Genomic DNA, 13,888 nt, shown 5'->3' with positions numbered 1-13,888 from the left:
ATGTATTAGGCTTAGACGTGCGTGTTTTTGCTGTATTTTGCTTGGTGACTTACTTTGTTCTGTCCGTTATTACTTGAAACCACTTAAATCCTACTTTTTATACTTAATAAAATCACTTTTGTTTATTAATTAACCCAGAGGAAGTGATTAATACCTGGGGGCGCAAGTAGCTGTGTATATCTCTCTATGAGTGTTATAGAGGACAGACAATTTATGAGTTTACCCTGTACAAGTTTTATACAGAGTAAACCGGATTTAGTTGGGGTTTGGATCCCATTGGGAACTGGGTGCTGGAGACAGGTAAACCTGCTGAGCTGTTTTCAGTTTAGTCTGCAGCTTTGAGGGTGTGGCCCAGACCCTAGGTCTGTGCTGCAGCAGGGGGGCATGTCTGGCTCAACAAGACAGGGTTCTGGAGTCCCAAGCTGGCAGGGAAAACGGGCTCAGAGGTAATTTCAGCACATCGGGTGACAGTCTCAAGGGGGTCTCTGTGACCGAACCTGTCACATCTATATCTTTTTGCAGCTTTTCTGAGCCCTCAGGAGCAACATCTTCAGGAACAACTTCTTTGTTGTCTTTGACCTGGGTCCTGATCTCACACAGGTGTGTATCAACAGTGACTCAATGGAAAATAGAATTATATGGTGTCAACTTGCTGTAACCCGGATCAGGACTGTATCCTTTTGATATTAGTGGGAACTTCATGTGTGAAATTAAGGTAAAATTTAGTCTTTCCTGTTCAATGCCTGATATAGTGTCAATTTTGTCTGATTTATGCAATTCCTACTCTCCTCCAGCCACTAGCCTCTGCAAAAGAAGTTCCATGTTACCTGGACATTCTCTGTTGCTGGATGAAATGCCACCTCTTTCCCTGTTACCTAGGCCTGTAACCTTTGATCCTCCCTCACTCTCACCTTTCACATCCAGGCTGTATGCAAGTCCTACCACTTCTTCCCCCACACCATCTCCAAGATAGCAACTTTTCTGACTGTCTGTTTTGAGCCCTCATCATCTACTGATTTGACTACTTCAACCTCCTCCTGTCTGGCTCCTTGACACCCATATCGCTTGTGTTCTGTCTATTCAAAACTCTACTCCTAAGATCTGCCTTCCCCTTTGAATCCTTCCACTGGCTCCCCCTTCTCCATAACATCCAGTTTAAGCTTCTTGTGCTGTCTTTCAGAGCCTTCCAAAGCTCAGTTCTCCCACTTAGCTGACCTTGTGTTTTATCACTGCATCCCTTACCCCTCAATGCTTCTAGCCTTGTTACCCTGTCTGCTTCTCCCACAAATGTCTTCTTGCTTCTTCCATGCCACCCTCTGCATAAGGAACACCTTTTCCTAAATTGATCCTTAGGCTTCTACCCTCTCCACGTTTAAGTTCCTCCTCAAGACTTACTTTGGCCTGTGTGAAATTAGCCAGCTAGTGTCCATTGACTCTGACTATAAAAGCAAACCCCCATCTGTTTTATTCCATGATGCCATACACGAGTCCATGCAGAGTAATCTGTAATCTTTTTGAGACTACCCTGTCATCTCCACCTTAATTTTAAACATTATGCTTAAATCCCATTGTAGTCAATGGGATTCCAACCTGCCCAAAATTAAACATGTGCTAAAGGTCATTGTTGAATAGGTGTGGACTGCTCAGTCGGTGCCTATAAGTGGAGCTGAAATGCAGTGAATGGAAGTGAAAGTCCAAAACCACTATAAACATGTTCCATGGTAATGCTTTTTTTTTTTTTTTTTTTTGGCTGAGGATTTAGAAAATGGAGACGACAGTACTAAATATTTAATACTGAGTAGGAGATGCTTCGTTTAAACCGGAGATGACCCAGAAAGCAAGAGAAATTCACAGACTGAGCTTTACATAGCATGAAAATGCACTCATTTTTGTCAAGAGAAGCATTTTCCATGCCCACCCTCCCCTTCCCTATCATAATGCGTTTGGGAAGGTCCGAGTACTTTTTCTGTGCTCGGGGAAAGAACGTTGTGACAAAACCTTGCAACCTAGAGACTGCTTTGGCCACCACTTTGGGATGCTCCCACCACCAGAGAGTGTAGTCAACCTCATTTTCAAGACTGGGCCTGATTTGGTAGCAGTGTCATGTGTCGCAAGTCCCCAAAGCTGGCCGAGTGAGAGCCTTACCCTCTGCGCCCCGCCACCGCCCTGCAAGGCTAGACAAAGAAACTGCAGCTGATGCCCCGCAAACAGAGGATGCACCCACTGGCACAGCGGGATCAGCTGACTAGCAGCAGACAGCTAATTGCATACCTCCTAGCGTAAAGCTTCTTGTTCCTGCCACACCTCTTGTCTGAGCAACTACTTGCTAGGCCTGGTGCTGGCCAGACCCCGGAGACCAAGTTCCAGCCTCGTCCCCTGGTTCCTGCTCCTTATTCCTGTTAAAACCCTTTGTTCCTGGTTTCTGCTTCCTGGCCCTGACTCCATTTACGGACCCCTAGCTTGACCCTGGGCGTGATTTCTAACTGTGACTCCAGCTGTGATCCTTGGTGTGGCTTCTAATCCTGACTCTCTATTCTAGGTTCTGACCACTAAGTAACACCCCCCACATTATGGGTCCTGACAAGATGCTCTGTAGGCTTAAGTGGCGTCTAAGTGGCATTTGAAAGCCTAACATGCACCCTGTTCACTGGGAGCAGAAGGCCAAGCAGAGGCCCATGCACCATCATGTAAGACATTTTTTGAGGACTTAAGTGGTGCATATGTCTTATGTGGGGCTCTTTACAGAGGGATGAATTTCATCCTATATGTGGCTTTCCAATTGGGAGAGGGCAGCTTTTTACACAAATATTCAATGTGATTGGACTTTCTTTTGAGCTAAGGGCTTCTCTAGATGTGCAGTTAGTGTGTGGCAAGCTGGAATGTAAATCTACAGTGCACTAGCATGCGATGCACAAAATGTCCGTGTGGACCTTGCTTCCATGCACTAAAATTTCCTAGTGTGCATTGGCCTACTGTACCGCCGTTTCAAAGCAGAAACTACGAAAAAGCATACATTGTAATTGACAATTTCCCATAAGAAAAGTATCACTTTTAATAGAATCTTTTCTTGTGGATGGTAGGGTGGGCGTCTGATGTCTCAGAATTCAGCAAGCTTGGACTTTCTGAAGCATTTGGACTGGATAGGAAGGGGTGGTTTGTTTTGTTTTATTTTATATGATGCAAATCGAACCCAAGCCAACTGTTGCTGAGATTCGGGAAACTTTGCAGTGAAGTGATAAACGTCAAGCGGCAGATAGCGAAGATTTTACAATGACAGAAGTGTTCAGTCAGTTTAGATTGAAGTACCTGAGGCATTGAAGTGTCTTTATAGAAAATATTTACCTCCAGATAAGGGTAATGAAGCATTTTCAGAGATGCTAGAGGATGTGTCATTAGCAACTTCAGTAATAACCAAGGATTTTAATTTTCAGTTGCCACAGATCATTTGGAATATTCAAGCACTGAATGATGAAAAGGGAAGGGATTGTGTTAATTTTAATATAGGATCAGTTTTTATATTCCTGTGTGTTAGGGAAAACTGGTGAGGGTTACATTTTATAATGTCTGCTCCTGTGAAGAATGTATAGTAAGGGAAGAAACTATAAAGGGTACTGTCATTTGGGAATTTATTTGTATTGTGTTACTGCCTAGGAGCCTCAGTCATGGCCCAGGACCCCATTGTACTAGGTGCTGCACAAACACAAAGCAAAACAGAAAGTCCCTGCCCCAAATAACTTACAATCTAAGTAGTCATCTGAATAGCCTCATACTCGAATGTGGTTTCAAATTTTGAGCTATTGGAAGCTATTTTTGGACACAAATAGAAGCAAATTAAATCAGTTTGAGTTCTAATCCTGGTTCTGATAGTGTGTGACTGTGATCATCACAATTTTCTGAATCCAGTTTTCCCATCTATAAACTGGTGGGTTGTGGTTGTGGGAGGATTTTAATTATCAGCCCTGCCCACTCACCCTAAGTGCTGAGACAAAGTTTAGGTTATTTCCCAACTGTCACCAGTAAATAAAAGTACTGGAGGCCAAATTCTGCTGTTGGTTACACCTATGCAACTCCATTGTCTTCGGTCGTTTCCCTCTTGTGACACCTATGTATGATGCCTTAAAGGAGTTTCCTAGATTCATAGCATGAAATCCTGGCCCCGTTGAAGTCAGTGGCAAAAATCATTGACTTCAATGGTGCTGGGATTCACCGATGCATTTTAGGGCCAGAAGGAACCATTATGATAATCATTTCTGACCTCTTGCATACCACAGGTCATATAATTTTACCCAATAGCCCAGGGGTGGCCAACCTCAGCCTGAGAAGGAGCCAGAATTTACCAATGTACATTGCCAAAGAGCCACAGTAATATGTCAGCAGCCCCCCAGCGTCTCCCACCCACCAGCAGCCCTGCCAATCAGCACCTTCCCCTTCCTCCCCGCACCTCCCGATCAGCTGTTTCGTGGCATAGGGGAGGGGGGGGAGAGGGAGGAGCGAGGGCACGGCAGGCTCAGGGGAGGGGAAGGAAAGAGGGCAGGGCCTGTGGCAGAGCCAGGGGTTGAGCAGTGAGCACCCCCCGGCACATTGGAAAGTTGGCGCCTGTAACCCCGGAGTCGGTGCCTATACAAGGAGACGCATAATAACTTCTGAAGAGCCGCTTGTGGCTCCGGAGCCATAGATTGGCCACTGCTGTAGTAGCCTAAGGTCCAACCTGTAGCACAGGTGTAACTGATTGAAACTTACTAAACGACTTTGGTGATGATGCACAAGAAGGAATGGAATCCAGCTCCCTTTCTGAACTGTGTGGGCTCTGCAGGGGTAACCGGAATAAAAAGTAGTAAAAACTTATTTTTATGTTCTATGTAAATAGATCTGACTCTGAATGTACACAGAGCAGATCTGTTGAGTAGGAAGGTGCAATTTTTACATAATCACTTTCAAAATAGAACTTATCAAATTCCATATAGTCATCTAATTTTTGCTTAAATACATTAGTACCATTTGACTCCACTACCTAAGTAGGATGTTCATTCGTGCTGTTCTCATTAAAATAATACAATTTTAATTTCTGCTTCCCTAGAATGCCTCTTCAGTTAAACCTGTGTTTTCTCTAATTCTGGTCTCCTCAGTGTCCTCAGATCATGAGGTTCAATTTTATACATTTTTGAGAGTGTAACTACTTCAATCCCGTCCTCTCTGAAAACAAAGTATCCCCAATTTTTTTTTTAAACAATCTCATCTCATCGGTAAATCCATCCTTTCAACTTATCAATTTATTTGCCCTATGCTTACTGTCTTGTGCTTTGGTGGTCAGAAATGGACGCTGCATTTCAAATACAATCTAATCAGTGCTATGTAAAATGACATGCTGTCAATGATAGCAGAATATCCTTGGATTTATATAATCTACTACTCTTCGTTGCCTTCTTCGCTACTAAATACACAGTCAACCAAAAATGTAATGTTTGAGTCGACCGGTACACCCAGCGCCTTTTCGTCTGCCACATTAATTCATTTGATGTCATATAAAACTGTATTTACTTTGGGCATTATTTCTACCTAAGGGCATCATTTTACATTAAATTTCATATTCCACCTCGGCGTCTGTTTGTTTGCCTAATCCATCCCTCTAAGTCTTCACTATTTTCTGTATTTTGATAGGATCTGCATATCGTATCTTTGAATTACTAATAAAAATACAAGGCCAGTTCCTGTTGGTCAGTTGGCAATACCCTGTTCCAATACAGAACCCTGTGATGCTCTGCCTCACCAAATGCCACAGAGAATACCTATCTGTAATGCCCATTCTGTTTTCTACCTACTAATCAGTCCCCAAGCCATTTTAATAATGTATTACCTAACCCGGTGGCTCTCAACCTTTCCAGACTACTGTACCTCTTTCAGGAGTCTGATTTGTCTTGCGTACCCCCAACTTTCACTTCATTTAAAAACTACTTGCTTACAAAATCAGACATAAAAATACAAAAGAGTCACAGCACACTATTACTGAAAAATTGCTCACTTTCTTAGTTTTACCATATAATTGTAAAATAAATCAATTGGAATATAAATATTGTGCTTACATTTCAGTGTATAGTATACAGAGCAGTATAAACAAGTCATTGTCGGTACAAAATTTTAGTTTGTACTGACTTCACTAGTGCTTTTTATATAGCTTGTTGTAAAACTAGGCAAATAAGTAGATGAGTTGATGTACCCCCTAGAAAACCTCAGTTTGCCCCCGGGGTACACATCCCCGGTTGAGAACCACTGAGCTAACCCATATTTTGTTGGTATACACATTAATACATTGTGGAAAACTTTCTGAAAATGCAGACGTTCTGGAGGAGTGAAAATTCCTCCTATTGTTCTGGTCAGTTACCTTCCTCTTGTAAAACCTAATTTTATCACCTCTTGACCTCGTCAGAATGAAACCAATCCACCTCAGAGTTCCAATCGCACATCTTACCCTGGGAAAGAATGTTTCTAGAAAGCTTGGACCAAATCATACAAAGTTTCAGACATACCAAGCTTTTAAAATTTCCATGTCGTTCACGTTCTCCCAAAGCTTTTTTAGGCTGGAGATATTCCTGAGATAGATGAAGCTGTATAAGGAATAGATAAGGTTGTCTCAGAATTTGTGTTCCTAATGTGGTGCAATGGGTTACTTGGATAATTCAAGCATTTCCATACTTTGGAATGTTCAGTGTAGTTTATAAAGATGAATCTTAACTTGACATTTGCGTGTTCTCTTCAGAGTATTTCTTGTGATTGAAAGAATCCATCATTTAATTTAATCCTTAACTTCTGGTTAGCAAAGTTTTTACTGGGAACATTAATACTTCCCATCTATCTAGACCAATAGATATATTTAACATGATTGATTTTTCACAAATTGTTCCTTAATTTCAGTCTTCTGAGTTTAATTATATATTTTATTGCATTTTACACCTAATTAACCCTGCAGAGCCAACACGCTTAGAGAGAAGGAGCTGGATTCTAGTCCTTTCTGTGTATCATCAACAAAACTGATGACTGAATTCCAAATATAGTACACTCCTGTTATCTGAATTGCCTTGGAGACATCCAAACGTTCTGCATAACTGGGTGTTCGGATAACCAGAAGCCCTATTAACTAATATAGGGCTACATGGGGGACCACGTTGTAGATTTGGATAACTAGGATTTTTGGATAAAGGAAAGCTGGATAACTAGAATTATACTGTACTTACAGTTGTTTTAACCTACTGAAGGCAATGGGGGTTTTACATATGAGGCTGAGAACAATGTGGGTCACTAAAGATTTGCATGCAGAATCTTTATTACCGGTGATGAACTTCGCAAAAAGAAAAGAACCCAGGTTGATGCTAAGAGCTCAACGTGTGTTTGCAGGGCTGGGAGTTAGAAAAAAATCCTTTTTTTATTTGCAAAATGAGCATATTTGATACAGAAATCATTGAAATTTGGGGCCTCATAATGCCATTTTAAAGTCACTTTTCAGAGTAAGACCTCACTTTAAATTCTGTTCTAGAAGAAAAGGGTGTGTCTCAGGGTTTTTAGGGGAGGAATAATCTGTTTGAAAATTTAAGGGGTGGATGGGTGTGTGTGTGTGTATAAATAAAAATATATATGTTTTTGTTTCTAGAGACTCCAACAATGTCTCATTTCAACAAAGCCGAGCAAGATGACTGGATGACTGTTTATCTGAAGTATCTCTTGTTTGTGTTTAATTTCTTCTTCTGGGTAAGTGTGACTTCTATGTAATTCTACAGAATAAACTTGTTACGAAGACACCTTTTCTTTGCTCCTGATTCAGCAGGTCATCTCTATTCAGCAAAGCATCCTTAACTTTAGGCATGTGCGTAATCATTGACTTCAGTGGGACTTAAACAAATGCTTAAAGTACTTTGCTGAATAGATATGGACTTAAGCGTATATTTAAATGTTTTGAATTGATATCAATGGGAGTTAGGCACCTAATATGCTTAGGCACTTAAGAAAATCCCACTAATCCTAAGTGACTTTCCCTCAAGCACTCAGCATTTTAGTGGCATAGCTGCTTAGGGTATGTCTACAGTGCTGTTAAGCACCTGCAGCTAGCCTATGTCAGTTGACTCAGGCTTGCGGGGCTTGGGCTACTGGGCTGTTTAATTGCCGTGTAGACACTTGGGCTGGAGCCCTGACTCTGAGGGCCTCCCCGTCGCAGGGTCCCAAGGCCTGGGTTCCAGCCTGAGCCCGAATATCTACACCACAGTTGACAACCCTGAAGCGCGAGCCCGAGTCAGCTGACTCAGGCCAGCCGCAGTGTTTAATTGTGGTGTAGATATACCCTGGGCTTTAGATTGTGAACCCCTTGCTCATATTAGTGAGCACTGACTCCTCGGGTAAATAATTACTCACCAGTGTGAGCAAAAAGTTCACAGTCTGGCCCTAAGCAAATAAACCCCTCATCCATTCCCAGTCCTGTGTGTGCACTGAGTGATCAAAGACTGAGTATGCCTCCTCTGCAATCAGGGGTACGGTAGCTTGCAGGAGTAGACATACCTTAGCTAGCTTTCATCTAGCTCGCTCAGGTCCTGAAGCAGTGAAACTGTGGCAGTGCATGCTTCAGTGCAGGCTGTCCAAGTCCACTTGGAACCCTGGATAGGCACTCACAGGGCTAGCCTGTGCTGAAGCACATGCTGCTGTGGCTTCATTGCTTTGCGACCCAAGCTGGCTAAATTAAAGCTAGCTCATGTATATCTACGTGAGCTGCAGTCACACCCCACAACTGCAGTGCAGATATACCCTTAAAATCCCCTTATCCGGGTAGGGAGCTACTGTTGCTACTTGGCCTTTTATTTCTTCACTTACCCATAATGACAGTGGCTGAACAGGAGTGTGTGGTTTTGGGGTGGCTTTTTTTTTAAGCCCTATTCACAGGAGACGTTACATTTTTTATTTATGGTTGCAATTGATGAATTGCTCTTTTAGCTGTATTTATATTTTTGATGTGTTGTTTTGCGTAGGGTGGATTTGCCACATTTATGTAGTTTGCCTTTTATTAAACAGCACCAAGGCCCACTTTGCATAATCGATATCTTTAGATTTTCTAAAAACTATTCCTAATTCTACTGGGCTGTGTTTAAAAGAGAACATTTGATTTCTTTGTGCTCTGTTCATGTCCATAAAAATGCCTTCTAACAGGTGGTTGAGAAAGTTCCTGATTCCACAGGACCTGAAAGTTATGGGGTTAAATGAAGGGCTTCCCTTGCTTCCTCACTATTTTCAGAATCACTTTTAGCCACAGCTTACTTGGAGGCTTTTCATGCTGCTCACATATTGCTTCTGTTCACCCTATCCCTTATATTTAATCTTAACGGCTGTTCAAGCTTTAGTATCTTTTTTTGAGTTACTTGACTCCAAATAGAATTTAGTGGTTCTTATATCAATTTCTTTGGAAAAAGATGTTAAAAAGCTGTGTGTGAAAACTAATGAACTGCAAATTATATCGGATAGTTTGAACACCAGTGGGTGTACTAGTAAAGGACAATCCACTACATCAAATGAAAGAAGAGGTTTTTGAAAATCATATTTAAGCTTTTAGTATTAGAAGGATAGTTTTGTACAAGACTTAAATAGTGTGGACGTTCATGTTAAGTTCCTCTTGTTTCTGGAAACAACATTGGAGAAGACATTTGAGCCATCATTGCAGATTACTAATCTTTTTCCTGATGCCTTCTAGATCCTTTCAGACTTCTCATTTTAATTAAGTTTTATACTGTACTTAGAGAACAACTTTTATGTCGCTAGTTAATTGGGAGAAGGTAAGGCCCTTCAAGTTGGGCATGCCAAAATGAGGGCACCTCTAATGAAAGGCCACTTTTGAACATCTATCCTGATGGTGCTCCAGAGAATCACAAAAAAACAGCTACTGGTGTTAAAAATCTGAGCTTGCATCAGGTTGTTTACATCAATGCTTCTTTCTGCATAACTTAGAGTGCATGCAAACATCAGGTACAGATGGAAAGAAACTTCTCGTTTTTTTACTGCAATGATGAGTAAACCTTTAAATGTCTCACCTGCTGAAATAGAAATACCTAGTAATGAAAGTCTAGATGGGCTAGAAAACAATTCTACAATAGCTTCTATACCTCTGGATTTCAATAGTATAGTAGGCTTTGCTGTACCATTTCACGTGTATTAACTAAGCACTGCTTTTTAGCCAGCATGGACAGCATTCTTCTCCTGTTACTTTTTTTTTTTTCTTCTCTTCAGACTTTATTGGTATGGAGCGTTCTGAATTGGCTGAAAATGTTTTGAGAGCTGTGTCTGAAGAATCTGTCAGTTTTGCTGTATGTTTTATTTTTCTCTCTTTGAAAATTTTCTCTTTGCAATTTGCCTGCTGAGTGACCTAGGGCAAGTCTCTTCACCTCTCCATTCACCTCAGTGTCCCAATCTATAAAATAGAGATAATGATACGGACTAGGACTGTCCATTAAGCGCAGTTAACTCACGTGATTAACTCAAGAATATTAATTGCGATTAAAAAATTAATTGCACTGTTAAACAATAGAATACTAATGGAAATTTATTAAATATTTATTAGATGTTTTTCTACATTTTAAAATGTAATTGAAATCGATATAACCTATTATACAAAGTTGACAGTGCTCACTTTATATTATTTTATTACAAATATTTGCACTGTAAAAATGATAAACAAAAGAAATAGTATTTTTCAATTCACCTCATACAAGTACCATAACGCAATCTCTTTATTGTGTAAGTGCAACTTACAAATGTAGATTTTTTTTTGTTACATAACTGCACTCAAAAACAAAACAATGTAAAACTTTAGAGCCTACAAGTCCACTCAATCCTACTTCTTCAGCCAATCGCTAAGAGAAACAAGGTTGTTCACATTTACGGGAGATAATGCTGCCCACTTCTTATTTACAATGTCACCTGAAAGTGAGAACAGGTATTTGCATGGCACTTTTGTAGCCGGCGTTGCAAGGTATTTACGTTCCAGATATGCTAAACATTCCTATGCCCCTTCATGCTTCGGCCACCATTCCAGAGGACATGCTTCCATGCTGATGACGCTCGTTAAAAAAATAATGCATTAATTACATTTGTGACTGAACTCCTTGGGGGAGAATTGTATGTCTCCTACTCTATTTTACACGCATTCTGCCATATATTTAGTGTTCTAGCAGTCTCGGATGATGACCCAGCACATGTTCATTTTAAGAACACTTTCACTCCAGATCTGACAGAACACAAAGAAGTTACCAATGTGAAATTTCTAAAGATAGCTACAGCACTCGACTCAAGGTATAAGAGTCTGAAGTGCCTTCCAAAATCTGAGAGGGACGCGGTATGGAGCATCCTTTCAGAAGTCTTAAAAGAGCAACACTTTTATGTGGAAACTACAGAACCCGAACTACCAAAAAAGAAAATCAACCTTTCTGCTGGTGGCATCTGACTCAGATGATGAAAATGAACATGCATCGGTCTGCACTGCTTTGGATGGCTATCGAGCAGAACCCGTTATCAGCATAGACGCATGTCCTCCGGAACCGTGGTTGAAGCATGAAGGGACATATGAGTCTTCAGTACATCTGGCACATAGATATCTTGCAACACCGACTATGACAGTGCCATGAGAATGCCTGTTCTCACTTTCAGGTGACATTGTAAACAAGAAGCAGGCAGCATTATTTCCTGCAAATGTAAACAAACTTCTTTGTCTGAGCGATTGGCTGAAGAAGAAGTAGGACTGAGTGGACTTGTAGGCTCTAAAGTTTTACATTGTTTTATTTTTGAATGCAGTTTTTTTTGTACATAATTCTACATTTGTAAGTTCAACTTTCATGATAGAGATTACAGTACTTGTATGAGGTGAATTGAAAAATACTATTTCTTTTGTTTTTTACAGTGCAAATATTTGTAATCAAAAATAAATATAAAGTGAGCACTGTACAGTTTGTATTCTGTGTTGTAATTGAAATCAATATATTGGAAAATGTATAAAATATCCCCAACTATTTAAATAAATGGTATTCTATTATTGTTTAACAGCGCAATGAATCGCGATTAATTTTTTTAATCGCTTGACAGCCCTAATACTCTTTGGTAAAGTGCTTTCAGATCCACTGATGCAAAGTGCTACATAAGATTTAGGTACTATCACTATTTATTACATTTTGTCAGTTTAATCACTGTAACTAGTTGTGCGACCCTTACTCCCCTTGATGAGAACTTACTGAGTTGAGTAAACCCACTGAAGTCAGAGAGACTACTTGAGTGAATAAGTGTTCACCACAATAGGTAAAGTCTTACCCCACTGGGTCTTAAAGGTCTGATCATGCCCACTTTATCTGCATGTGGGGGATACCTTACATGCACAGATCTCCCCCTTTTGCAGGAAGACTGGGGAGAGGAGACAGCCATTCTTTCCAGGTCTGGGATTCCACATAGTTGGAGCAGATGAACAGTGATCATCTTTCATGCTGAGGCAATGTTAAAGCTAGGAAGGTATATGCAGGTAGAATACTAGGAAACATATCATGGAGGAGATAAGAAGAAGCACCATATTCTTCAGAGTGTCTTCCCCACAACAACCATCTGTGTTACAGAGAACTGTTTTGCCTATGCGGAGCCATCTCTACTCGCATCACAGATCCAGGCTGCTGCCAGAAAACACACACAGGCTATTTTTTTAAAAACCTGTAACTTACCATGTGCAGAAGTTCAAGCACATAATGTACTTTACCTCTCCTTCATACTGAATGATAAGTTTTATACATTTATAATACTATTGTTTAGAGACCATGGGTCAAATTCTTGTTTTTACACCAGGGATGAATTTGGCAAGTTGGCCTTATGATTAACATCACAAGTATTAGGAATTTGTATTAGTGAGCTATCTATAGGCCCCAACCAAGATCAGGACCTCATTATGCTAAATGGTATAGATACGTAGTAAGAAACAATCCCTAGCCAATATAGCTTGCAATTTCAATAGAGAAGACAAAGAGTGAGAGGTCACACACAGTAGGTAAGTAATAGAGCTTGAGTAGAACCCAGATCTATCCACTAGACCAAACTGCTTTTCGATAATGGCAAAGTTGTAGCTTCATACTCTCAGGGGCCTTGTCTCAGTTTCTATTTTTAATCAACTGAGCATTTCCTGAGTAAACACTGAATAAAGATGCCAGGTTTGATCCACTACATTAATGCAATTGTGCTGTTAATATAGTTTTACTCAAATGTATATCTCTACAGTGTTTTGTTTTGTTTTTTAATTGCAAACTATGAAATTGTTGGCACAGATGGGCTAGGTGGTAACATTTTTAAATAGAATTTGCTTTTAAAGCACTGCTAAAATAAATTTTCTGTTGATTTTCCACAAAATGGTGTATCTGCCTCATTACTCAAACTTTTTTTGGCACCCACTGGATTTTCAGAGCAGGAATTTGGTATCCAATTATTTAAAAAAAAAAAAAAAGGGATTAATCCCGAACCTTGTTGGAATTTTAACAATGCTGCATTCAGTCGGTTCAGATTTCAGCATATGGGATGACTGAATAAATACAAAAAGAGAGGCGGGAGACTTGATTAAAGTCAGTGGACATGGTACCACAGGCTCATTTAAGAGGCCTTTGCTTTCAGAGTCCAATTTCTAATTGATGAAACGTAGAGAAAAGGAGAAAACCCCCATCTTTCAAAAAGGGGGGAAATGGTTTGTCATTTAGGACATCTAGACTGTAACTGCATTTAAACTCTTTGCACATTGTTGTTATTTGTATTGCGGTAGCACATAGGGGACCAATCATGGATCAGGACCCCCATTGTGCTCGGCACTGTACAAACACAGAACCACATCAGAAAACAGACCCTGCCC

The 13,888-nt window shown here is 40.4% G+C and overlaps 1 protein-coding gene across 3 annotated transcripts in view; it reads left to right on the top strand.

Moving 5' to 3' along the window:
• Window positions 1-13,888, top strand: part of TSPAN11 (tetraspanin 11) — a 168,338-nt gene that overhangs the window by 14,634 nt on the left and 139,816 nt on the right. For all 3 annotated transcript variants that reach the window (XM_043526658.1, XM_043526621.1, XM_043526584.1), the window contains exon 2: window positions 7,643-7,740. In XM_043526658.1, coding sequence (XP_043382593.1) covers window positions 7,654-7,740 — 87 coding nt within the window. In that variant the 5' untranslated portion in view covers window positions 7,643-7,653. The remainder of the gene's footprint in view (window positions 1-7,642; window positions 7,741-13,888) is intronic.

Source organism: Chelonia mydas, chromosome 1 (genome assembly GCF_015237465.2).
Source record: "Chelonia mydas isolate rCheMyd1 chromosome 1, rCheMyd1.pri.v2, whole genome shotgun sequence".
Classification (NCBI taxonomy): Eukaryota; Metazoa; Chordata; order Testudines; family Cheloniidae; genus Chelonia; species Chelonia mydas.
The sequence above is the reverse complement of the archived record's forward strand: the minus strand, read 5'-3'. Positions and strand labels throughout refer to the sequence as shown.